Source organism: Phoca vitulina, unplaced genomic scaffold (genome assembly GCF_004348235.1).
Source record: "Phoca vitulina isolate PV1807 unplaced genomic scaffold, GSC_HSeal_1.0 scaffold96, whole genome shotgun sequence".
NCBI classification, from domain to species: Eukaryota; Metazoa; Chordata; class Mammalia; order Carnivora; family Phocidae; genus Phoca; species Phoca vitulina.
The window spans coordinates 2,627,840-2,655,053 of record NW_022589799.1 but is presented as its reverse complement, the minus strand read 5'-3'; the positions used below and the strand labels follow the sequence as shown (position 1 = coordinate 2,655,053).

The 27,214-nt window shown below is 41.7% G+C and overlaps 1 protein-coding gene and 2 non-coding genes across 3 annotated transcripts; 2 read left to right on the top strand and 1 right to left on the bottom strand.

Moving 5' to 3' along the window:
- The first annotated feature begins 147 nt into the window (after positions 1-147).
- On the top strand, positions 148-27,214 carry FCGR1A (Fc fragment of IgG receptor Ia). Its single transcript, XM_032397112.1, has 7 exons — positions 148-362; positions 17,067-17,173; positions 17,573-17,593; positions 18,376-18,630; positions 24,073-24,324; positions 25,245-25,529; positions 26,268-27,214. Exons 2-7 carry the CDS (start codon positions 17,143-17,145, stop codon positions 26,474-26,476), a joined length of 1,053 nt encoding a protein of 350 aa, XP_032253003.1. The 5' UTR covers positions 148-362; positions 17,067-17,142; the 3' UTR covers positions 26,477-27,214.
- TRNAE-UUC lies at positions 830-901 on the top strand. The gene has a single exon. It is a non-coding gene; the product is annotated as a tRNA-Glu (tRNA).
- TRNAG-CCC lies at positions 6,769-6,839 on the bottom strand. Its single transcript has one exon. It is a non-coding gene; the product is annotated as a tRNA-Gly (tRNA).

Below are 27,214 nucleotides of genomic sequence, written 5' to 3'. Positions count from 1 at the left end.
GGCGAGAGGGGCCGCGCTGAGGGGGCCCGGCGCTGCCCCTGCCCCTCGAGGCCGGGCCCGGAAGAGGCTAGTTTGACGCGCAGAGCGCAGGGGGAGTGTCCACGGCGGCCCAGGCCCGGTCCCGAGGTTAAAGGTCCCAAAGCCTGAAGTGCTAGCGGAGCGGGGGTCGCGAGTGGAGTCCTTCTCCCCGCCTGTACCGGGAGGGTCGTTTGCCGAAAGCGGGCAGCAAGGAGAAGCGTGGCTCCAAGGCCGCGGCCGACGAAAGAAGACACACGAGTTTCTGACCGAGCGGCTGTGTGGCGGGAGAGAGGCCGGCGTCCAAGAGGCCAGTTCGGGCCCGAGCGTGCAGAGCATCGGCGGAGGTAGGGTGGAAGCGCAGGGCGGCGGGTCGTACGGGGAAGACCGGGGTCCAGTTCGGGGCCGCCGAACCTTCCCGAAAGCGGTCTCGGGCCGCGCCGCCTCGGTTGCTGCGTCCCCCGGAGTCCACCTGGTGATGTTGCGGACCCCGGGGTCTCACGCCGGGCGCCTCCCCTCCCCCGTCCTCCCCGCGACGTCGTGTCCGCACGCGGCCCCCTCGCAAAGGCAGCTCTGAGCGGCGGCCGGGCCGGGTCCACACCTGGCGGGCCTCGGGGCGGGACCTGTCCCGCCGAACTCTCGGTCTTTCCTGTGGGGCTCTTTGTTTGAGAAAACGGGTAGGGAATGGCCTTAGGGGACAATTCCTTAAAAGAGCGGGAGACACGGTAAAAGCAAAGACGGGACTTTCTAGAGATCAAGCGAGGGGGCTAGCTTTTGTCAGAGGATCTTTTTTAAAGAATGTTAAATCCGCGGTTCCTTGGTGGTCTAGTGGCTAGGATTCGGCGCTTTCACCGCCGCGACCCGGGTTCGATTCCCGGTCAGGGAATGGGTTGTTCGTGAGCACTGAGCTCTGTATATTCTGCTGTGGTTTGGTTTGTTTTTTCCTTTCCCAAGACTGGAGGGAAAATAGAGTTAACTATTTATTGAAGATACATTCCAGATAGTAGAACTGCTAGGTGAAATGGAGTGTGAATTTCAAACTCTCCTATACACTACCCACCAACCTATAAGCACCAATTAATTGCCCCAACCTGTATGAGACGTCATTCCCCCCCCACATTTAAAACTAACACTATAAATTTTAAATATAATCTCAAACTTTATTTACCACCAGTCAACCTCTTCATAGTTAATTTTCCCATAGACTTTGAGTCCACAAGGGACAAATAAACTGCAAGAACTGCCTAGTATCTCCGCGATCTTGAACTGAAGACTCCATGTTCTGCTCTGGTGTTCACTTTTTCTTCCACGTAAGATTAGTTGCAGTAAAAATGTAAGCCTGGCCTTTTTGCTTCCAGTGGTCTCCCCGATTCTAAATTTTGTGGATATGGAGCTGTTGCTTGAATAGTTTCATGGGCATACTTCACCTTTAGGAACTTCGGGAACGTGGTGCACAGGAGGGTCCCTAAATCCATCTTTGGAAGTGTTGGCAGAAATAAATGAGCACAAGAAATGAAGGTAACAGTTTCTGAAGACCTAACAGTGGTTGGAAGCAGAGCAGATTTTGAAAAACCAGAGAGAAGTTGTTTCAATAATTTAATTTTCATTTTGACGGCCACTTTATTTTCTTTGAAGGAAGGTAAGAGTTAGGGGCACCAGGGTGGCTCAGTTGGTTAAGCATCCCACTCTTGATTTCTGCTTGGGTCATGATCTCAGGGTGGTGGGATCCAGCCCTGCCTAGGGCTACATGCTGGGCCTGGATCCTGACTAAGATTCTCTCTCTCCCTCCTCCTCTGCCTTTCCTATTGCTCACCCCCAACTCCCTGCTCGAGCTGTCTCTCTAAAAAAAATTAAAAAGATGAAGAAGGAAGACAAGAGTTATTTTATTTTTTTAGTTTATTTTTTTAATTTAAATTCAATTAGCCAACATATTAGTTTAGATGTAGAGTTCAATAATTCATCTGTTGCTCATCACACCACCTGCCCTCTTTAATGCCCATCACCCAATTACCCCATCCCCCCCCCCACTTCCCCTCCAGCAACCCTCAGTTTGTTTCCTATAGTTAAGAGTCTCTCATGGTTTGTCTCCCTCTCTGATAACTTCCCACTCAGTTTTCCATCCGTTCCCCTATGATCCTCTGCACTATTTCTTATATTCCACATATGAGCGAAATCATATAATTGTTTTTCTCTGATTGACTTATTTCACTCAATATAATACCCTCCAGTTCCATCCATGTCGATGTAAATGGTAAGTATTCATCCTTTCTATTTATTTTTTTAGTAATTTTGACACCCCGTGTGGGGCTCAAACTGAGGACCCTGAGGTCAAGAGTCACTTACTTTTCTGGCTGAGCCAACCAGGGGCCCCCACTTTATCTGTTTTGATGAGAACATTAGTGGAGGGAATTTGCTTTAATGGATAAGTAATTTTTCTATATTTTTATTTCTCTAAAGGAAATTTAGTGATAATAAAAGTTAATATAATAAATTATAATAAAAATAAGATTTAATAATAAAATTTCACATCTTACCTTATTCACATTGCTATAGTTGGCTTATGCTGTCATGTGTTGCACACTATGTAACACTACCTGATGAGTTATGTTCAACTATGCAGTAATACATACCATAATGCAGCTATTTATAATTCAGAAAATGAAGTATAATGGGAAGGTGTAACGTCTTAGTGTAGCCCTGAGATTAACTGAATTTATGCCATGTTCTCACATACTTTAGAGGACTACGCTGTAATAGTAAAATGGCCTACGTTGGCCAGTTGTTGCCCATTTCCTGGCCCAGTATGATACACAGGAGTGACCATGGAGGGGGCGGAATGGCTTTTTGAAGGACTTATCAAATATATCTCTCTTATTGTTACTTGGAATGCGATCAGAAAAGCAAAGGGAAATATTCATGTAGAAAAGGGGAAATTATCTGCTTTCTCTCTTTCCCCACTCTTAATACCAAGTGGAGGAGCAAACACTCTTTTCATTCTTCACATACCAGGACAGATATTGAGCTTCCTTTTCTACTGGTTGAGGACACACTATAATAAAACATCATACAAAAGGGTGTGGTTACTGCTGCCCTTTTTCTACCTGAGCATCAAAACTGTCAGCTGGTTGGTGACAAGGGGCGCTTCCAACCCTGCATCTATCTGCCTTTTTCTTTCTGTCACTCTCCCCTCAGAGGACTTGTACCATCGGATTCATTTGGGGAAGTTTGGTTAAGGTTATTTTGTGCTTAGACAGAAGGAAAATCCTCTAAGACCTTGAATTGACCAGTTTACTTAGATTCCCTCTACTGTGACACAAGCCCTACAAATAGCAAATTGTGATTATATACATGTTGCCACTTTTCTTTGTGTGCATATCTCCTTCAGGAACCCTTGCACCCACCAGGGAACCGAGGTTATTGGCAGAATGAGATTTGGGAATTCTTTGGTCTTCTGGCCAAACACAGCCAGTTAGTGCTCTAATTTCATCATTTTTGAAATTATACTCACCATATTTTAAATACTGTTTATTTTGGAGAGTTCAGTTGGAGGCAATGGAGATTATTACTTTAATGTTATTTCGGTACTTTTCAAATTTTAACCAGAGTGTAGATTTCTCATCAAAAAGTATGGAGGCCAGAGGACAGTGGAAGAACAATTTTTACTGTAAAACAAAAAGGTCAAACTTTGGCAGGACTTACAAGTTTAGCATGCAGTGGTGGCTTCTGTATCAGAAATAAAGAGTTCTTTGTGAGAAAAAACAGGTTTTTTGTTTGTTTGGTTTTTTCCTTTTGGCTGCCAGAAGGATTGAGCATTGCCAGAAGGATTTATCTACATAGTCCCAAGAAACTTCACTTGGCAAGCAAGCTACTGAAAATTGGTGAGGTTTATCAGTCACTCCTGCTGGCAGAGATCTGTTAGCACTGCAGTCAGAGCTGTTTAGATTAAAATTTTTGACTTGCCAATCAATAGGACATTATTTATACCGTCAAACTTTGGACATCAGAGGGTTTAGGCACTCATGCTAAATTTTGAGCCATCCACTGGTGGTAAATGTCAGGCGAGTTTGTCCCATTTGCACTTTACACAGGACAGTGCCCTGAACAGAAGAATCTCCTCTAACACTTTAAGAGCATTCGTAGTATAAACATGTAACTCATTGATTTCAATTGTACATTTTCACAACTATACATTAATTTGGCACAGAGGCCTTTCTCTTTAACTTCTTTTTCTCTTTACCACAAGTTTTACCCACACTTTGTCAGTTGAATTTACACTCTCTCTCAGGAACATAGACCAAGGAGTTGAACACTTGCATTTGACAGGTTACACAGCAGCCAGGAGACCATTTTATCTCCTTGACAAAGAGCTCAGGAAGAGCAAGGAGGTGTGACTAGTCTGTGAGGCCCCTTGGAGCAGTGGGGAGTCTTCTTATTACCTGAAGTCAGGATAAGGGGAAGAGATGGATGGAGTGGGGGCCATGGAGAGAGCAGTTCCACACAGTAAGCACAGCCATGTACTTGTTTTTGGTTTTAAGAGGTCATCCACTCAGTCTCAACGAACTTTTAGCAACAGCGAAAGCACCATTTAGGTGGCTGCTTTCAATCCTTCCTTGTCACTGCTGAACCTCCAATTGTCCATGAACATATGGACAGTCAAAAGGCCCTTACTCCCCTGGCTCATAATCACCACTTAGGGGAAATCATCCTGGGAAGCCTTCTCATATCCCCTAACCTGGCCCATGTACTCCCTTCTGTCTTTTCTCTGAGAAAGCACTGTGACCTTCCGGGCCCCACACTGAATACCACATTTGTCAAGCAGTATAGCAGTCCCTAGGCAGTGGTATATTGGCAGCTGCTAGGTGTGCTTGTCACACTTCTGTAGAATTGACTAGTAAGGAGACAAAACCTCCAATGAGCTGAGGTAGTTCTTACTTAGACACACAGCATAAGCAAGTGTAGCATGTTGTCAGCTCCCCACATCCATAATCCCACAGCATGACACCACACTGGAGGGATCAGATGACAAGAAAACCCAAGTGGTGGCTTGATCTGTCATGAAGGAGCCAATTCCATATTGCTGCCAAGTCGTTTTATAGCTTGTAGTTATATCCTAGGGGGTAGAGGCAAGGTGGAAATTTCCAGGTCTCACCAGAACCAGGGAGACAGGTGAGAAGCTGCCTACTTGTAGCCTGCCCCAGGACAGGCAGTCTACCACAGGAGATTAATCCATACAGTATCCATCCAATAGCACCTCGCAGGACTGTCTATCTTTCCATGTTCCAAGGGGGTATTCAGCCAAGAATTGGGTCAAACACAGTTGAACCTTGCCTCTGTGGCCCATGTAGAGAAGTACAAGGTCACCCAGAGTGCATAGCAGAGCCATTCTCCTATACCTTGAACATTGAAAAGGAGGTTGGCTGGATATAATATCTGTGATTTGCACTTTCTTTACATAAGTTTCTTGAAAATGCTGCTTCACTGTTGCCTTGCTTTCTATGCTGGTGCTCATCTAATTCTGTTGCGTTTGTAACTTATTTCATAGTTTTACCTGGAGAACCTCAAGATGTTTTCTTTACCTTTAAAGTCTAATAGGTTTACTACGGTATCGTTTTGAAGTTGATCATCCAGGGTCTATCTCAGGTACCTGAGGAGCCCTTTCAGTGTGCCTCATCACCTAGGTAACGTATCATTTTCCTTTTTATAATAAGATCAAGGCCCCTAGATTGTTCTCTCTAAAGCCTGACTTCTGTTTAGAGAAAAATCTTAAAAAACGAGAAATTATATATCACATTACAATGTTTATTCAACAAATACAGAGATTCCCTAACAAGTTAAAATAGTAAAACCACCCTGATGATTGCAACACAGTCTTGCCAGGTAAGGACTTAAAAAAAATCACCATCAGTTTACAATAAAATGTAGGAAGACATAATGCCAGAATAAGAAAGCCCTTGAGCATGAATAAATTATTAAACTAGAAATGTTGCTGACTTGAAAATAGGTTTTAAAAACTTAAATTTTAAGCTATTCTTAGATGAAAATGAATCACCCGGAGGGTCTAACGCAGTCACGCCCCTACTACCCTCAAATCGGAATCCTTTCCAAGGAGCGCCCAAGAGCTAGAAAACAAACCCGGGCCAACAGTTCCCAGAGTCCTTAGTTCCCTTTCCCTTTTTACAAATACACGCTTGGGGCTAACGCCTGTTGAGGCGCATCGCGCGGCACCCGCGAGAGGTGCCTGTTGAGGCGGAACCGCGAGGCGCCGGCGGGAGGAGCGCAGGCCGCGGCGGCGGACCACGCGGACCGACTCGGTTGCTGGAGTGCGGTGCGGCGGCGCGAGCGAGGGGTCTCTGGCCCCAGCTCCCCTCGCGTCCACGCGGGTCCCTCTCCACCAGCCTCCGCCTTCCTTGGGCCGCCGACGCCGCCCCGGCCACCGGGGTGTCTGCCGGGCTCCGTGGTGAGACGTGGCCCCGCGGCCGACCCAAGGTCCAGCACGGGCCTCCGTGACCTGGTGGCTCTTTGGGTCCCGTGGGTCCTCCAGGGGAAAGGCTGAAAGTAACTGGGGTCTTAGGTCCAAATAGTCTAAACCGCAAAGCCCGCGGAGACACTCCCCCTTTCAAAGACAATGGTTGTTGAATGCAAGCACTGCAGCAGTAGCAACCAAAAGTCCTAAACCATGCTATTTGCCTATGCAGTTACTTTTGTGGGATAAAAATATGAAAACCCCAGAAAAATGAAAGCAAAAAAATCAGATGCATTGGCCGGGAATCGAACCCGGGTCTCCCGCGTGGGAGGCGAGAATTCTACCATTGAACCACCAATGCCTGTTTCTCTGGCCCCCTCTAGGTGGGGTCTAGACGAAGTATCCAGAAAGGTTTGACAATACTTCAGGCTTTTTAGAGTGCTGGCTAATACCTAATAAAGGCACCCAAACCAAAGGTTTTTATAGGAAACTTACACTAGGCAAAACTATAAATATCAAAATACCTGATTTGTCTGATCAAACTCTTAACTCTTAAAAGGGCTCTTTCCAACTGCATAACAGACTCCAATAGAAAAACATAAATTCATCTAGGTTCCTTGTTTCTGTTCCTAAATCTTCAATTGTCAATCTCAAACTGTTGTCTTAGTGGTTCTGGGAAGGTAACCTAACTTGTAGGTTAGGTGAGTAAAATTCTAATCCAGGGAAGAAATAAGAATTGGAACCAGAATTAGTATCAGACGGAAAAGAGGGGAAAGAACAGAATCAAGTTCGATATAATGAAGAAATAAATTCTGGTCCATGGAGTTAGTTCTTTGTAACTTTAAAAATTTTTCTATTTTATTTTTTTGGTAAAAGAGTAATGATCAATCTTGTAATCATTATAATGTGTCTGTTTTTTTAAGGTGTATAAAACATTTGAATGGATATATGATATGAAAAGATTAAGTTTGGAATCAGTGTTTGGGAGAATCCAATTTCCCAAATTAATAGGCTTTGATTTACTAGCTGTATGATGAGTAGACTATTTTAAAGAAATACTTTAACGTTGAAATATTAACATAGAGGTCTTTTGTTGAAGTTCAAATAATGGAGGAATTTCTTTCTTCAATTTTCCCTGGGGAAATTAAACTGAAGAAGGGAACCTGGAGAGCTCACCCACATGTTGGGACTAGGAGTCATTATGACTTTTTGAAGGACAAGAGCCACAGAGATGGAATGATGCCTCTCTTGAAAGCAAGCTAAGTGGAGGCTGAGTCAAACTTGAGCTCAATAAGGAAAACCACCATCATCTCCACCTTGAAGAGCTTTGGCTCGATCTGCCCTCTGCGCAACACCCAAGACACGCACCAGCTCTGGCCACCACGCTTTCAATTACACCTACATCAACCAGATGTACATTTATTCCCATATCTCTTTTGAAACTACAAACCTGCACTTCCAACTCACAATTCCAAATTCACAAGTCCATGCCTCACCCACGTCTCAGAGTCACACGTGCTAAAACTTGACGTACCAGTGAGTTCCCTGTCCGCCTCACACACCACCGCCCACCGTACCGCAACACTCTCAGATCAGACCCGGGCACAGCCTCTCCCAAAAAGTGGTAGTGCACTGTCTTGGTTTCAGTTGATCACTAAAACAATACCCAAATCTGTTCCTAGCCCTGCCTAGTACATTTACCCTCACCACCGAGCATCCTGTTGCCCAAACCAGATCTTGCTATTCTTTTTGGATAAATTTTCTCATCCTCCCAACACAGAAACTTGTTTCCAGTATAATTAATAAATAGTGGTTAAATTTACTGGACTTTCTACAGACTCACTGCCACTTCATTACTAAACTCTTCCGTCTATCACCTCTTACCTCCATTAATATAAGTAGATAAATAATATATAAATAAATAACATAATATAAGTAGATAAAAAGCTGGTTCTCTTACAGCCAGTCTAGTCTACTTCAATCCATTTGCCACATTGCATTCTGACTGATCATTCCGTGGTGTAAAGCTGGACATACCTATAGCCTAAATCCACATCAACCACCACAGCAGCTAACCAACAGCAATCCTCTCTTCCTTGGTCATTGGAGGCCCGGAGACAATAGGAAGTGTTGGAAAGAACTGCAGTGGATAACGCCTGGAGCTAGTGCATTGGGGACTTGTGCTGGCTTTGAAACACATGTACATATTGGAGAAGCACAAGTCTCTGACAGGTATTGGTAATAAGGAAGCAAGAACAAAATGAGTCACTGTGTTGGTAAACCTGACTTTCTAACTTTTCGATTTCACCAAGTCAGTTTCTTGACAACTGGGATAAAGGCCACCAAAAGGCCCCTGTAGGAAGTTCCCTGGAGAAAACATTCTGAAATTTGGTCTTATAGGAATTCTTTGTAGTCAAGCTTCAGAGGTGTCCTAGGAGCACAGAGGTCTCCACACAGGGACAATTTTGGATTCTTCAGCTGAGAATTTGTACCCTTTAGAAGGAGCAGGTCCCACCTGAGGTTCTCTTCCATCCCAGATCAGGCTCCAGAGTGGGTTGCTTAGTGTAGCTGGGATCTGTGCGGTCATTGAGTCCATGTATGGACAGGTAGCTCTGTTCCTGTGAAGCCCAGTAGATGAAGTCTTAGGGCCTGCTGTGGGTTGTGAGAGAAGCAACCTCTTGAAGTATTTGGATATGTTACAAGCTGAAGGACACCTTCACCTAAGAATACTGGTGCTTCAATAGCAAGCATCTCACCTCCCTGACTGTCCCAGGTTTGGTTGCAGGCCCATACATGTAACTGTTTTTCTTCTTTTTTCTCCACCGCAGTAACTTCATTTACTACCTCTTCTTGAGTCTTTATTATAAGGGCAAGTCTGGTCTATGCAAAGATCCAACAGGCAGGGGCAACACTGCAGTCAGTTGAGGAGAGGGAGAGAAAGAATAAAATGGGCAGTATTTGGAAAAGAAAAATGATTAAAGAGTGTGTCTACACAGCGACTTGCAGCCTTGGGACTGGGACAGGGCTGTGATCATGGAAGGATTAGTGCTTGGAATGAGGTGTACAACTGTTCCTCTGGGGTGCAGACTAAGTTCTGATATGTTGCTGGGGACATGTAACATTTGGAACTAATATTCTTGCCACACTCATGTGCATAACTTCTGATATCATGACATCACCTACTGGCAGATAAGTGTCCTAGAATATGAAGAATAACTTCACTGTGTGTTTCTCTCTTTGGGAATTATTTTTGGAAAAAGAAGATTTCCCTTCCTTGTCGTGTCTATATTCTTCTGATTTTCTGTTGTCATGATACATGTAAATATATCCCTAGAAGGAGATTTGAGGAACATAAAGAATGTCTCATCCTCTCCTTTAGGTGGCAATTCCATTAACTTTTCTTGAAGCTCCTATATATTACATTGGACCAGAAAGTTGAGAAATTTGGCCAATAGAGAAATTTCTCTCTATAGGTCACTGTACAGGTCATTATATCACGGATGGTCAAAATAATACATGATGTTAACTTCAGGAACCTAGTATCTGAGAAGTCCGTTGTTCCTTTTGAATGCTAATTATTTACCTTTTCTATCAGAAAAGACCTATCAGACAGGTACAGGTACTTTACAAATAGAGGAGCATTCAGACTTTCTGACTTAGGTGGGCATAGGAAATGCAGAATAAAAACTGTTCAGAAAGAGAGAGAAACTGAAGTGTGGGAGAAGTGCTAGGAAGTTCTAAAGCCAACAAAAGCCGATCAACTTTAACTGCCGACCACTCAGTTAACAGCTGAACTCCCTAACTGACTGACTGATCACATGGCCACTCTTCACAAATGAGACTACATCAAGTGATAATGTGGATAATGTGATAACTGCCAAAGCAGAAGCATGTCCACCTTATCTCTACTCTGTCCCAAATGCCAACTCCAGAAGACTGAAAGTGCAGGAGAGTATACAACCTCTGCTTCTTTGCTACACACTTAGGAAACACAGTAATTTAGGGGATACCCAAATGAGTAGGACAGAGAAATGGCCATCACCAGTTTTGGTGTTCTGAAGAGACAAAATTAAGGGGGTGAGGGTTGGGGGACAATGTTGGAAGTTCAGTGGGGGTGGTGGAAGACTGTTCTAGACCAAGTACTTCCCACTGTTGGCCCTGTGATAAGGAAAGCAGTTGGCATGAGAAGAGCCACATTGATGAGCATTTGATACACTGTGGGAGACAGAGACAAAAATGCAGCAGAAAGCTGGGTAAGGCAGGCAAGGGATTTGGCACCACCACCTATCCATCCCCATGCCAGGGGCAGAGTCATCCTGGGTTCTCTCTTGCAGTCTCCCTTGACACCAGGCAGTTAATAACCTAGGATTCATCTAGGGAAGAAGTTCTGACTTCCATGCAGGCTGTGGCCAGGGAATCATCCTAAATTATAATATGACAGTAATCACACACAAATTGAAAAATAAGGTATTTTAAGGATTTATTAGTTTATTATAGTTGGAGGGTAAAGAAAAAAATATCAAAGCTCTTTGTCTAACAAAATGGCTCTTGGAGATTAATTTATATATCATTACCCATGATAACCAACTAGCATAAAAGACAATTAAAAATGGAAGTTTATATTCCAGTAGAGACATATACTGAAGTCATGCTTTTTGCCTTAAAGTCTATTAATGTAGCTATCTTTTGGTTAATGTTTTCAGTAATGCTCCTTTTCTCTTTTTTTGTTTTCAACCTTTCTATCACTTTATGGTTTGGTATGTCCCTTGAATACAGCATATAGTTAATTTTAAAATCCAGTCTAGCAATATTTATTTTTTACAGAATAATTAGGTCTACTTAACTTTAATATAATTGTTGATATAATTAATTTTAAATTTACTATCTGTATTTTTTCTATTTGTCCTCCTTGAGTTGTGTTTTTACTTCTTTCTTTTTTCGGATTAGTTATCTTTTAAACTATTATAACTTTTTTTTATTGCTTTATGTACTTTACTTCCATTTTTCCTTCTATGTTTTTCATTGTATTTCACTTTGCTTTTATTCTTTCAGTGATTAATTAAAAATTAGTCTTAATCTTTAATTATTTTTCTTTTTCAGTTAATTTTAACCCTTGATTTATCTAGCATAGTAATACTTATTACATTTACCCTCATCCTGGACACTATAGAGACCTTGGAATACTTTTATTCCATTTTGTGTCATCTACATATATGCAGTTATTATTTGTTATAGTTCTGAGTATTAAGCCCCAGAAGATAATTTATACATTTTTATATGATCAATGTTAGATTTATCCATGTATTTATGGCTACCTTTCTCTTTATATCTTTCCGTGACCGTCTTTCCATATGGAATCATTTTTCTTCTGCCTGAGAAACATCATTTAGAAATTTCTTTTGTGTTAGTCTGCTTGGGAAGAACTGTTTCAGCTTTTTTTTCCTCTGAAAGTGCCTTTATTTTACTTTAATTATTGAAGACTTTTTATTAAGTATGTAAGTCTAGGAGGCAGTTACTTTCAGAACATTGAAAATATTTGCATTTGATTTTTGTTTTTCAGAAGTTAGTCAATGGTCTGACTGCTGCTGATTGGAATGTAATCTCTCTTTTTTCTCTGGGTATTTTTTTTTTTTTTTTTTTACAATTTTTGTCTTTGTTTTTTATTTTCTGCAGTTTTACTGATTTCTCTAGCAATGATGTCCCTTTATTTACCTTGTATGGGATTGGTTGGCCTTCTGGAATCTGTTGATTTATATCTTTCATATTGCCTGGAAAACTCTCAAATATTACTTCTCCAAATATTGCCTTTGCCTTGTTTTCTCTCTCTCTTCTACTTCCAAGACTCTAACCAAAATATAAGATACACCTTCTGATCCCATTTGCTATTTTTTGTGTGTGTTTAATATTACATTTTTTCTCCTTGTCCTACATTTTGAATTTTTTTCTTCTTCCCCATATTCTGCTTTACTGTTTTCTTTTCAGCTGTGACTTCTCTCCTGTTAAACTCTTTCATTGAGTTCTTAATTTTAGCTATTTTTATTTCATTTCAAAATTTATTTTTTCCCCCACCAAGGGAAGAAAATGTTTCCAGGAAGAGGAAAGGATCAACTGTAAAATGTTGCTAGATTAGACTAAACGAGGGTAAGAACTGACCATTGGGTTTAGCAAAAAGATTTTGGCAGCCTTGACAAGAGCAGTTTCAGGAGGTTGATGAGAATAAAGGTGTGATTGTAGTGGATTCTAGATGAGGGATTGAATATGCAAATGGAACAATGGCCAGACCATATATAAAAATAGAATTCTGAGCCACAATCTGCAGGAACCAATGCTGGAGACCAATCCATTATTTACACTAACCAGCCCAGATTATAGTTGTAAAGAGAAATGTCTCCTTTTGTCCCTTTCGACTACAAGACGCCTATGCTTACCCTTTGAAAAGTTGGAAAGATTTTGAAAAGATTGTGATCAAGGTGTGAAAAGATTATACATTTACTCCCCCTACCGAATGCTAAGCTGCTAGGAAATGTAAATGCCTTATCTTTAGACTCAGCACACTTCTACTGCAAAGAATTAATTTTCCCCAGAGGGCATCTGGCTTTGATTTCCTTTCCACATGATAAAGCTGCTAATTGCCTCAGAAAAGATTTCTGAGTTACAGTACAAAGGTAAGCATACTTGGGGTCAATTAATAATTCTGTTTCGGCTAAATCTTATCATTATTATATCACTGCTACACAAGACTTGGAGCTAGTTTGTGCCTCAGTGCACCATTTATTACCTTTCTGACCATGAGCAAGCTGCTTGACCTCTTTTAGCTTTATTTCTCATGCACAAGATTGAGATAGATAATAGTGAGATATTCTCACCCAAGTAAAATGTTGGAGTGTTCCAGCCTTGTTTAGATGGATGTCTACTTTGTTACCCTGCCTTTCCAGTAAGTTTTGTTTTTACTTTTTGCTGAGAATCAGCCTAGAAGCTATTGGAGGAAGAGAAACTAAATTGTGGTGGCAAAAAACAAGTTAGACTGTGATAAGGGTCAACCTCACCTAAATAGGATAAAACCCTAAGAAACAAAGTTATTGTATGGAAATTTTCAAGGATTAAGACCACCGTATGTGCTGCTTCTGATTTCTAAAAGTACAAGATTTTCATTCAAATAACTCTCCTATTGTAAACTCTTACAAGAGTCCATCAATTCACACCTACCCACCCCTAGTAGTTCTGTGAGCTGAGAGCTTTTCAGAGTTCAAAAATACTGGTCTGACTCCCACAGACTTTGATCACAAAGTGAAGTTTACTTATTATCTGGACTCTGCTGGAGAAACTATAGGCAGGAGCATTAGCTGAATCATTAGAGTAGAAGCTTCTAGCTGAAGTAGTATTGCATTATAAAATGCTCTTCAAACTGCCAGTTTCACCTGTAGTGAAGTTCCTTACCACTACTCTAGTCTGCCTCCCTCATAGGTTACTACAAAGACAATATCACTATTATTTTCATCAGAATATTGAGGGTCAGAATTGTGTCACCAATAGTAAGGTTCTTAGAAATTCTGGATTATGTTGTCATAAAGGGGGGGTCATTTCTTTTGCATGGGATGTTGAAAGGATTGATAGTATGCAGATAGCATCTTAGATTTGCTATAAGTTGAAATAGCTTTAAGGAAAAAGTGATAAAATAGAGCTTCTATAGAAAACATTCTATATATTAGAATTCCATGACAATGAGCTTTTGGTAAAGCCACTGATTTGGTCACTGAAAATCTTAGGGAAGAATCTCAAGAGCGCGCAGGAAAATTAGACAAAAGGCTTCATGAATATATTCATAATGACAAAAAAAAAGTGGGTTTAGAGAAAGAGGAAATGGACATGGTCATCCCAGACTAAGACAACCTATAAAAGACAAATTATAATACCAACCAGAAATTAACCATAAAGACTAGATGATATAAAAAGTCATAGATGAAAATTAATTTTTTTTTTAAAAGATTTTATTTATTTGACAGAGACCGTGAGAGCAGGAACACAAGCAGGGGGAGTGGGAGAGGGAGAAGCAGGCCCCCCGCGGAGCAGGGAGCCCGATGCGGGGCTCGATCCCAGCACCCCGGGCTCATGACCCGAGCCGAAGGCAGATGCTTAATGACTGAGCCACCCAGGTGCCCCGAAAATTAATTTTTTAAGTTGATCAAATCACTTTGAGGATACATGAAGCAGAGAAAGATTTGGTAGATCAAGTAGTAAGAATAACTAAGAATAAAAAACTCATTGAATTTCTAATGGAAACTTGAAATTGAACCAATGAGGAACTTTTTATAATGAATGGCTGTTGAAGAAAAACATCAGGTAAAGTATCGAATCTCTTGAAAAACACTTTCAGCATTAGCAAATATATAAAGGTAGTATATTACAGCAATTCAAGAGATACACAACAGCATATAAAACATATTAAGCAAAATTGTGCTGTAGACAATTATATGCAATTACTTAAAATATTGTTGATAGGTTTCAATATTTCCTAAAATATATGGTTGTTAAAGAAGGAATTGAGTAGAGAATAAAGTATTACTGACTGCTTTTTACTTGTAAAGAATGTAAAAATAAAATAAATTTTTGTGGGTGCCTGGGTGGCTCAGTTGGTTAAGGATCTGCCTTCAGCTCAGGTCATGATCCTGGAGTCCCAGGATTGAGTCCTGCATTGGGCTCCCTGCTCAGCAGGGAGTCTGCTTCTCCCTCTGACCCTCCCCCCTCTCATGTGCTCTCTCTCAAATAAATAAATAAAATCTTTAGAAAAAAATAAAATAAATTTTTGGTCAATTCTGTATGAGATTTAAATGATCTTACCTTAAAAAATATATCAAATAATTGTTCACAAATTATTTTCTGTAGTAAAGAAGAGAAAAATTTTAGTTAAAATAGGCAAATAAGACTTTGCATCTCAGGCGCCTGGGTGGCTCAGTTGGTTAAGCGACTGCCTCCGGCTCAGGTCATGATCCTGGAGTCCCTGGATCGAGTCCCGCATCGGGCTCCCTGCTCGGCGGCGAGTCTGCTTCTCTCTCTGACCCTCCCCCCTCTCATGTACTCGCTCTCTCTCATTCTCTCTCTCTCAAATAAATAAATAAAATCTTTAAAAAAAAAAAAAAAAAAGACTTTGCGTCTCCCTTTGAGAAAAGCGTATTTGTGATTTTTAAAGTATGAAGCCTATGAATATGATGGTCTTATAAAATACCATCAGTATATGGAAATATAAATGTCATATATAGATGTAAATTCTCCTGTGGTTCTTCTGAGCATCATGATTTTCATTGATCATTAAATACTGGAAATTAGTCTATCTGCCTTAGTTACAGTGTTTGCTCCATTATCCTAGTTGTTTTTACATTTGGAAAGTACAGTTGCTTATTAGAAAAAAAGTATTTCATCCTTCCAGATCATGGATCTCTTTCACTCCTCTTCCACAACAATACTCATTTCCTCACGTTTTCCTGATCATTCTCTCATTTTTCAAAGAAGCAGCTATTTTACTACAAAGGAATTGTGAAGGATGGGGTGGGTACTGTTATACTCTCTTGGTGAGAATGTGAAGGAAATCAAACTGCCTGTTTTAAACCTGGCTTCTACTTCTTATAACCTTGGGCAAGTTACTAAATTCCTCTTTGTCTAGTTTCCTCATTTACAAAACAGAGACAACAAGAGTGTCTACTCATAGTTTATTATGAGGGTTAAATGAAAAAAGACATATCAAGCATGTTTGCCTGGCATATAATAAGCACCCTACAAATATATGCGATGATGATGATGATAACAGACAATCTGACAACATTTATCTAAAGAAAAAAAACGTACATTTCCTTGGACTGAGTAATGTTGGTTCTAGGAATGTATCCTAGGGAGATAGTAAGTTGAGTGCTTAAAGATAGGTACAAGACTATTCATTGCAGTGCTGGTTGTAACAGTAAAACATTAGAAGTATCCTGCATGTCCATGAAGAGACATCTCTTCTTAGGGATATTTCCACTCATATATATGTCATTTTTCTTCTCTACAACATTTACATTAAACAGTTAATTTCCTTAGATATAGCCAAGATAAACACTCCAAATTCTTGATGTCTTTCAGGGAGGTGACTTTAAAAACAAACAAACAAACCAAAATGGGACATTGATCCTGTATGCATTCCCAGAGGAATAGAGACCTCATTGTAGTAGGGGAACTCTTATAAATGAGCTATTCCTCACATGTCATGTAGAGGTTGATATAGAATAATCTGGATTCAAATGATAAAATTTTAGAGGCATTGGCCAAGCTTTGAACCAATTTTAGAAATGAGGATTTGCCATATTTTAGCCCCAAGAAACAGAATTAGTAAAGGGAGAATACAGTTAGAATAGAATATCAATAAAAACTTCAGTCTTTCCCTTGAATTCTGAGAGTTTTATAAGCCCCAAACCCAGAGTTTCAAACTAGGGAAGACATGCTAAGTAGTTTGAGAAGGGGGAGAGAATGCTGCAAGAATTAAGGATGTATTTCTCAAAAAAGGAGAATGATGGTAGTGGTTAGAAGAGGCAGTTTCCTTCCTCTTATCTAATTTCAGCTCCAGAGCCTCCAGCAGAAACTCTTCAAATCTTGCATGTTACAGACTTCACTACTCCCATCAGCTTGGAGATAACATGTGGCTCTTGACAGCTCTGCTCCTTTGGGGTAAGTTGGGCTTAGAGGGGATAGCTAGAAGGGTACTGCCTCTGGCTATGGGGACTCAAGACTTTTTGTCTTCCTTTGGTATCCTAGGCTAGAACTCATGAATATGGGGACAACTGTATCTGTGCTTCCGTGGTTTATTCATGCTCGTTATATCAAAAGCATAGGAAGAGAGACTTAGTGGTTAATATTTAGCCTGGAAGCATCATATCAAAATAAAGCCTTATCAATAACCATCTATAGGCTGTTCATACCACTAGTGCCTGATTTGGAAAGGGGGTAGAGAGAGACTCAAGAGACTAAGCTGGCCCCTCAGAGTCTATATTAGTTTTGACTCCTCGATTCCCTTCCTTGTCATCTCCCACTGACCATCTTATGCCTCTATTCTTTGGTCTCTTACAGTTCCAGCTGGTGCGCAAACGGGTGAGTAATCTTTAACTCAGTTTCTCTTCCTCTGCCACATTCCTTCTTCTAATGGGTGAGTTTTGTTATCCTGAAGAAGAGAGTATAGGGAGAGGATAGAAACAAGAAAGATTTATAAATTATGTAAAGTCCCCTATATTCAGAGTATGATTTTGATAAAATCCTGGTTTTTAAGGATTCTCTTTAAGGTTTCCTGAAAAAGCCCTGACCTCAGGACTACATGCCTACGTGTATATAATAGCAGGAAAAGGCCAGAATTGCAAAACCATAGACGTAGCTCTGCTGGGTTTTCTAACATTTCTTGAAACAGTCCCCTTTAGAAGAAAGCCGAGTACTTTTTTTCTCCTCAGAGAGAACCAAGCAAGTACTGAAGGTTTCAAAGTGAGGAGTTTGAGTCTTGGTTTCCAATGCAGATGCTAATTAAGGCCTGAGTTTAACCCTCCACGACAGTATTGCACAGGGGGTAAGAGAACCAGCTCCAATCAACTTGCCTTGGTTTAAAACCCTGCTTCTTTGTTTACCAACAGTGAAAACTAAATTAGTCATTTGTTTCTTAGGAACCCCAAATCTCCAACATCCAGATGTAGATTTAATAACATGAACAGAGCTCTCTGCATGGGGTCTGGATACTCTCAGTAGCTAGTTTTTATAGGTTCCCACTTGCTTATTTTTCAATCTCATTTAATATATATTTTTACCTTGTGCTATCCACAAAACCTTACCAATTGCTCAGACCTTCCTTTTATTCCACTTGTCTTTTTTTTTTTAAATCCCCAAAACAGACCCCGCAAAGGCAGTGATCACCTTGCAGCCTCCATGGGTCAGTGTATTCCAAGAGGAAAATGTAACCTTACGGTGTGAGGGACTCCATTTACCTGGGGACACCTCTACACAGTGGTTTCTCAATGGCACAGCCATTCAGACCTTGACCCCCAGACACAGAATTGCTGCTGCCAGTGTCAATGACAATGGTGAATACAGATGCCAGACAGGTCTCTCAGTGCCAAGTGACCCAGTACAGCTGGAAGTCCACAGAGGTAAGTATGGCATGGAGCAGGAGAGTTGGAAATCACAAGGTCTTCCTTTGTGTTTTCTCCTTTCTGCATGCCAGATATGTGTGTTTTCGTTTATTGGAGTATGAGTCTCAGCTCTATGTGCCTACTAGGTGAAATTAAGTCAAGATACTCAGAATATCACATTAGGGTCCTTAAACTGTGCCCCAACAGCACCCCAACTGGGACAGCTGTGAGCAGGGTATCTAGTGTAAAACTCAGACCCTAAGATTTTATTATTTAAAATGATCTAATCTGGGGGCACCTGGATGGCTCAGTTGGTTAAGTGCCTGCCTTCGGCTCAGGTCATGATCTCAGGATCCTGGAATTGAGCCCCGCATCGGGCTCCCTGCTCAGTGGGGAGCCTGCTTCTCCCTCTGCCTCTCACTCTGCCTGCTCATGCTCTCTCTCACTCACCCTCTCTCAAATAAATAAATAAAATCTTTTAAAAAAACAAAAACGATCTAATTTTATTGAAAAAAGTTATGCCTGCACATAGTAAATAAGAATTCAGAGAAATGTACAATGATGAACAATGAAGTCTCTCTTCCACCCCAAACCCCTAGCCCCATGGTCACCTCTGTAGAAATAAAGCTGTTAATATATATATGAACTTTAAAAAAAAAGGTGGTTGGTAGAATACTCTATATACTGTTCTACACCTTGCTTTTATCACTGAAAATACCTTGGAGGTCTGTTTAAATCAATAGACATCTACCATGAACTTTCAAATGTCTGCCATATGGCTGTGCTGTAACTGATTTAATCATTCTCCCTATTAGTAAACTTGTAGTGTATTTCCAGTTGTTTTTTTTTTTTTTAAGATTTTTAATTTTTTATTAGAGAGAGAGAGTACAAGCAGGGGGAGCAGCAGGCAGAGGGAAAAGTAGGCTCCCCGCTGAGCAGGGAGCCCGATACAGGACTCGATCCCAGGACCCCGGGATCATGACCTGAGCTGAAGGCAGACGCTTAACCGTCTGAGCCACCCAGGCGCCCCAGTTTTTTTTTGTTTTTATAAGCAATGCTGCAATAGACATCTCTATATGTATAGTCTGGGGCACATTTCATAATATATCTGTAAGATAATATTCTGGACATGAGATTACTGTGAGACTAAGCATTTTAAACTGATGAATAGAAGGGGGAAAAACCCACTATCCACTTAAATCTGTAAAAGGTTTCTCTTTGTCAAGAAATGGAAACTGCAATGCTTTTTAGGGTAAAATGTTTCATTATTCAATACAAATCATTCAAATGTGTTATTTAGTTACTCAAAAGCAGTAAGTTAAAACTTCATTGTAATTGATCATGTAAAAGTTAATCCATGCTGGATTAGATTTGTATGGACTAGGTTGCTTTTGGAGGAAATGTGTTTTAGCCAAGGAAATATTGAGAAATGCTAGGGAGATGCTAGGCGTTCTTTATTAGTCTCTTAGATTTCTGGGAATCAGATCCTAGGCGACAGATGGGAGGGGAGCTGTCAGAATTGGGTTTTTTGTTTGTTTGTTTTTTTGAGAGGGAGAGAGAGTGCGCAGGCACAAGCACAAGAGGGGAAAGGGGCAGAAGGAGAAAGAGAAGAAGCCTCCCCCCTGAGCAGGGAGCCAGACCCCGGAGCAACCCCAGGACCCCAGGATCCTGACTGACTGAGCCAAAGGCAGAGGCTTAACTGACTGCCCCCCAGACAGAACTGTTTTAACGAGAGACTTTGTGTAGTTCAAGCAGAAGCAGAGTGTTTCATGGTTCAAGTGACAAAAAATGAAGCAGGGCTGGGAAGAGGCCATTTTCTTTGCCTCTGCACAGACTCTAGAAGCCTCAGCATTGATGATGTATTGACAATAATATATTTTACATTTTTAAAAAAGATTTATTTATTTGAGAGAGAATGAGAGGGAGAGGTAGAGAGAGAGGGAGAGAAAATCTCAAACACTCCACGCTGAGTGCGGAGCCTGTCGTGGGGCTCCATCCTCAGGACAGTGAGATCACAACCTGAGCCAAAATCGAGTCAGATGCTTAACCAACTGAGCCACCCAGGGACCCCTCTATTTTGAGCCTCTTATAAATAGTACCGCTGTGAACATTTTTTTTAAAAGATTTTATTTTTTTTAAGTAATCTCTACACCCAACATGGGGCTCGAACTCACACCCCAGGATCAAGAGTCGCACACTCTACCGGCTGAGCCAGCCAGGTGTCCTCACTGTGAACATTTTTATACATGTTTTTTGGTGCACATATGTACAGATATGTGTTGGAATATGCCTAGGAGTGGAATTGCTGGGTCACAAATATGCATATATTCGTTCAGCTTTAGTTTTTCAAAGTGGTTATACCACATTACACCCACACCAGTGGAGTGTGAGAGTTCTGGTTCCTTTTCATCCTCATCAATACTCGGTGGTTTCTTCTTCTTTTTTTTAACCACTCGGTTTCTGTATTTTTCAGTTTAGCCATTCTGATGCATGTGCAATAGTTATCACATAGCTTTAATTTGCATTTTCCTGAAGACGACATTAAGCATTTTTCACATTTATTGCCTATTTGGATATCCTCTTTTGTAAAGTACCTGTCTAGGTTTTTTGCCAGCTTTTCTTTTTAATTTTTTTTATTGTTATGTTAATCCCCATACATTACATCATTAGTTTTAGATATAGTGTTCCATGATTCATTGTTTGTGCATAACACCCAGTGCTCCATGCAGAACGTGCCCTCCTCAATACCCATCACCAGGCTAACCCATCCTCCCACCCCCCTCCCCTCTAGAACCCTCAGTTTGTTTTTCAGAGTCCATTATCTCTCATGGTTCTTCTCCCCCTCCGATTTCCCCCCCTTCATTCTTCCCCTCTTGCTACATTCTTCTTCTTTTTTTCTTTCTTAACATATATTGCATTATTTGTTTCAGAGGTACAGATCTGAGATTCAACAGTCTTGCACAATTCACAGCGCTTACCAGAACACATACCCTCCCCAGTGTCCATCACCCAGTCACCCCATCCCTCCCACCCCACCCCCCACTCCAGCAACCCTCAGTTTGTTTCCTGAGATTAAGAATTCCTCATATCAGTGAGGTCATATGATACATGTCTTTCTCTGTTTGACTTATTTCGCTCAGCATAATACCCTCCAGTTCCATCCACGTCGTTGCAAATGGCAAGATCTCATTCCTTTTGATGCCAGCTTTTCTTGATTGTTGTCTTTCCTTATCGACTTGTAGGAGCTCTATATTTTGGACATGAGTCCTTTTTCAAGTGTTGCAAATATCTTCCACTCTGTGGCTTGTCTTTTCGTTATCTATGCTGTTTTCTTTTTTCAGTGAAAGAAGTGCTTACATTTACTGTAGTATAATACATCAGTCTCTATGCCCTTATTTAAAAATGTTTTGCCACAGGGGTGCCTGGGTGACTCAGTTGGTTAAGTGTCTGCCTTCAACTCAGGTCATGCTCCCCAGTTCCTGGGATTGGGTCCTGGGATTGAGCCCCAAGTCAGGCTTTCTGCTCCCTGGGGATCCTGTTTCTCCCTCTCCCTCTCCCTGCTACTCCCCCTGCTTGTGCTTGCTCACATGCTGTCAAATAAATAAATAAAATCTTAAAAAAAAGTTTTGCCATTGTTAACCAGCAGTGGAGGATTCAACTGCAGTTACACTAGCTCTCAGTCGCTTCAGTTAAATCTGTGTGTGCTGAGACCACAAAAATACAGCTGGTTTGAGGACCTAAGTCCTAATCATATGGCTTAGAATGAGCGTCCCCATCCTGCTCCAAGGTGATGAAGACGGAGAGAATGGCTTTTGAGTAGGAAATTAGTAATGTTTGCTAAAAGCTGCATCCTACAATTTTTGATATATAATACTCCCACTATCATTTAAGGCTAAATATTTTTAATTTTCATTAGTATGTATGTATTTTTTTTTTCCTCATGAATTATTTAGAAGTGTTTTAGGAAGGTGGCTTTTTGTTACTGATTTCTAATTTTATGGCATTTTGGTCAGAATTTATGTTAAATATGGTATCAGTTTTTTAGTATTTGTTGAAAATTGCTGGTGGCCTAGTATGTACTCGGTATTTGCAACTGTTGCATGTATGTTTGGGAAGATGTGAATTTTCTCTAAGATAATCCTACACCTACAGTGCTACAAAAGTACTACTGTCCCTTCTCTTTTGTCCTTTAAGAACCTCATCCTCATTTAGCCAAACCCACTGCCCAAGGGAAAGAAAAAGGAAGCATTTTTAGTTATGTGTAGAGGTGTACATCTAAAGGGAGGGCCCCTTGGACTTGGAGCTCATTTTTACCAGCTAGATCACTGATCTGCACATGTGTGTATATCCTATCAATTTAGAAGCACATACCATCTGGAGATGTTTGCTATTCTGTGAGTTTGTCTTAGTATGTGGGATCTCATTAACAACTTAGGAGTTGGAGTGTATTTGTTTTTTATTGCTGTGTAACAATTACCACAAACACAGCAGCTTAAAACAACACACATTTATTATCTTTCCATGGGTCTCAGCACAGCTTAGCTGGGTGCTCCACAGGGGCCTAAATCAGGTATGACTGGGCTGTGTTCCTTCCTTCAGTTCTTCCAAGCTCACGTGGTCATTGGCAGAATTCAGAATTCAGTTCCTTATGTTGTAGGCCTGAGGTCCCTGCCTTTTTGCTGGCTGTCAGCTAGAAGCCAATCTCGGCTCCTGGAGGCAGGCCCCTGCCATACGGCCCTCTCCCAACATAGTGGCTCACTTCTTCAAGGCCAGTGGGAGACTCTCTCAGTCCAGTCAGCTAAGACAGAGTCATATAATGTAACATCATCATGACAGAGACACCCCATAACCTTTGTCATATCCTGTTGATATGTTGCAAGTCTCAGGTTCTACCCACACTCAAGGGGATTACACAAGGGTGTGACTCATTGGGGTCATCTTAGAATACTGCCTACCACTAATACGGTAAACTGTTTTTATCCCAACCAACTTCTGAAATCTGGAAAGGGAAGATAAGAAGGGGCTGTGTGCATGGCTGCTGGTAAAGACTACTTTTCTTCCCAGCAAAGCTAATTGAGGGATGGGCAACAGGCCTCAAATTCAGCAGAGCTCTGGGGCCCCTGGGTGGCTCAGTCGGTTAAGCGGCTGCCTTCGGCTCAGGTCATGATCCCAGGGTCCTGGGATCGAGCCCTGCATCGGGCTCCCTGCTAGGCGGGAAGTCTGCTTCTCCCTCTCCCACTCCCCCTACTTGTGTTCCCTCTCTCCTGTCTCTCTCTCTCTCTCTGTCAGATAAATAAATAAAATCTTTAAAAAAAAAAAAAAAATTCAGCAGAGCTCTGAGGTCAAAATGTTGTAAAGAGAAAAAGATAAGAACACCTCCCCCCACCCCCCCAGGGCCCAGTTCCAGCCTCTTCGTACCTCTGCTACTACATATATACATTTTGGGTCTATATTTTCCAGATTGGTTACTGCTCCAGGTCTCTAGCAGAGTCATCACGGAAGGGGAACCTCTGACCTTGAGGTGTCATGGATGGAAGAATAAGCTGGTGTACAAGGTGCTTTTCTACCAAAATGGCAAGGTCTTTAAGTTTTCTCCTCAGAATTCTGAAGTCACCATTCTGAAAACCAACCTGAGTCACAATGGCATCTATCACTGCTCAGGCAAGAGAAAGCAACGCTTTGAATCAGCAGGAGTATCTATCACTATAAAAGGTATGTATCTGAATAGTCATAGAGCTGTAGTTTTAAGGACCATCACAAATCATCACTTAAGTTTGCAAGTGAAGACTTAAGTTCCGGAGAGGTAGCTGTCTCACTGAAGGCCATGCAGTGACCAGTGGCTGGGCCTCAGTCTGTTGCTTTTTCCAGTAAACCACAATGCCTCATCAGTAACCCCAGGAGCTAACATGAAGGCCAGGGCATAGTGAGGATCTATTTCATCAATTTTATTTTAGTTGCAAAGAATAGAGATTCACTCAAGGGAGGTAGGAGAGTTATTAGAAAATGACTCAATGGAATCTCATAAAAAGCTCTATAGAAACAGAAGCCATGAAGACATTAGGACTCAGTTATACTTTCTGTCTATCTCTTGAGGCAATGTGACCTCTCTGGTTGTACTTCTCTCTGAACATCTGCTAACTACAGCAGCTTCCTCTGCTCTAGCTTGCATGTGGGCCTGGATTGTGGTTCTTTCATCTTAGGACTCATAACTACTAGCAACTTTTTTCTATCTGAAAAAGAATTCATTCCTATGGGGAAGAGAGGATTGTCCCAGATTATCTTTTGAGGCAGTAAAACAAGTAACGAGTCACTGACCCGGCTAGTGTGTGGGTCAGTATCCATTCCTGGTGGACCATTACCTAAAGGCATGGCCACATAATCAATAACATGGCTATTCAGGGAAGCATGGACTGTGTGGAGGTATTCTCCACAGTAGGAAATGAGGAAGCTGGCAATTATAAGAGTATCTGTGAGGAAACCCCAAGATTGCCTCTCTGCTGGAAGTGGGAAAAATTGTCTTACGGATGCATTCTCTAGGAGCAGGTTTCTCAAAGAGGAAGGGGGTATACCTTCTGTAAAAAGAATCTTGACACTGAAGCAGGCAGCCCTGTCCCCATCAACTTTTTCTTTAGAGCTATTTCCAGCCCCAGTGCTAAAAGCATCTTTGTCATCACCCATCCTGGAGGGGCATCTGGTCAACCTGAGCTGTGAAACAAAGTTGCTCCTACAGAGACCTGGTTTGCAGCTTTACTTCTCCTTCTACATGGGCAGCAAGACCCTGCTGAGGAGGAACACATCCTCTGAATACCAGATACTAACTGCTAAGAGAGAAGATTCAGGGTTATACTGGTGCGAGGCAACCACGGAAGATGGCAATGTCATCAAGCACAGCCCTGAGTTGGAGCTTCAAGTGCTTGGTGAGAATGAGGGGAACTGACAGGAGAGGGCACAAGGAGAAGATGCTCCCTTTTCTCCTTTGGGGCTGAGGTTTGTTTACGGGGATTTCATGGCCCAGCCAAGGAAAACCCATGAACAGGCTTTTCACTCTTGATTCGTAACTTCACTATTCTCATGAACTTCATTAAATTTCCTTTCCTTTCTCCCTTTATTTCCTTCCTTTCTTCATTTCCTATTTTCTCTCCTCTTTCTTTTCCCCTCGCTCCTCCTCCCTACTCCCCACATCTAATCAACAATATATTGAGTTCCTCCCAACTATTGTCATGGGTGTGGGGATATGAAGACATTGGGGTGCAGTTCTTACTTCAAGGAGCTCATATGGTAGATTGGTGAGGTCAGGATTTTGTGGATTGCACGTAAATACTTACCCAAGTGTTGATCTGGCTGAGGTACTCCAAAACAAAGACTCTTTGGGAAAAAAGTTTATCTTCAACCCAAATTCATTTCAAGCATTAAATGACATAGAAATAGCCTTTATGCCTGAAACTAGGAAGTCCATCCACTGAGAGGGCCCTTGGCAGTTAAACTCTTACCAGGAGCCTGCCCCTGGTCCGTACACCACATGCCCCCTGAAATTACCAGTGTCTCCACTGGGGACAGGCACACCACATGTCAGCCAGCCTTCCCTCCGAAATATAACTCAGCCAGATCCCTCTGCACTCTAACTGGCATTTATTCTTGTCATTTTTCTTTTTCAGGCCTCCAGACACAAACTCTTGTTTGGGTTCACGTCCTTTTCTATCTGGCAGTGGGAATGCTATTTTTGGTGGACACCATTTTCTGTACGATTATATATAAGGAACTGCGAAGAAAGAAAAAGTGGAATTTAGAAATCTCTTTGGACTCTGGTCATGAGAAAAGAGTAAACTCCTACCTTCAAAAAGAGAGGTATTTAGAAGAGCCATAATGTCATGAACGAGAGCAGCTGCAAGAAAGGACATACCAGAAGCCCCGGAGGGAGGGCTGTGGCAGCCCAGCAGGGGCCCACCACGGATCTAGACAGTCCGTTGCCTTCTTCTCTGTGCAAGCGCTGGGGTGCAAACATCTGAAAGTTTAACTGTGAGTCTCATGACAGATATCTGATTAACTCTGAAATAAAGCAAACAAATGAGCTGACTTCAGTGGAGATAAACTTGAAAACTGGGTCATCAGGGACGATCTGAAGTGAGACCTACTCTAAGTCCAGTCTAACCTGATTATCCTACTATGTAGTTTGAGCAATAGTATTATTTCTAGGGACAGGGTGAAAAGGTAAGTGTGTGCATATGTACAAGAGATTAAGATAGAAAAGAGACAGAATGAGGGTGAGGAGAAGGCAGAAAAAGAGAGAATGAATATCAGGGATACAAGAGAAAAGCGTGTAGACCCAAAAGCAGGAAAGGTAACTTAGAGAGAGATGGCTCCTGAGAGACTATGGGTGGAGCACAGACACATCCCTGGGGTCAGCGTGGGTATTTGGTGGCTTCTCTCTTCAGCCCCCGAGCAAGGAATGCATCCACACAGCTTGCAGAGGTCCACGACAGTCCCTCACCAGGACACATGGGGGTATGATTTTTGCCCTTTCATATGAGGCTTTCTCATAACCTCTCTGTGTTCAGAGACACCAGGGGTCCTGCTTGCCTATCCCACTCCCCCACCCCACAGG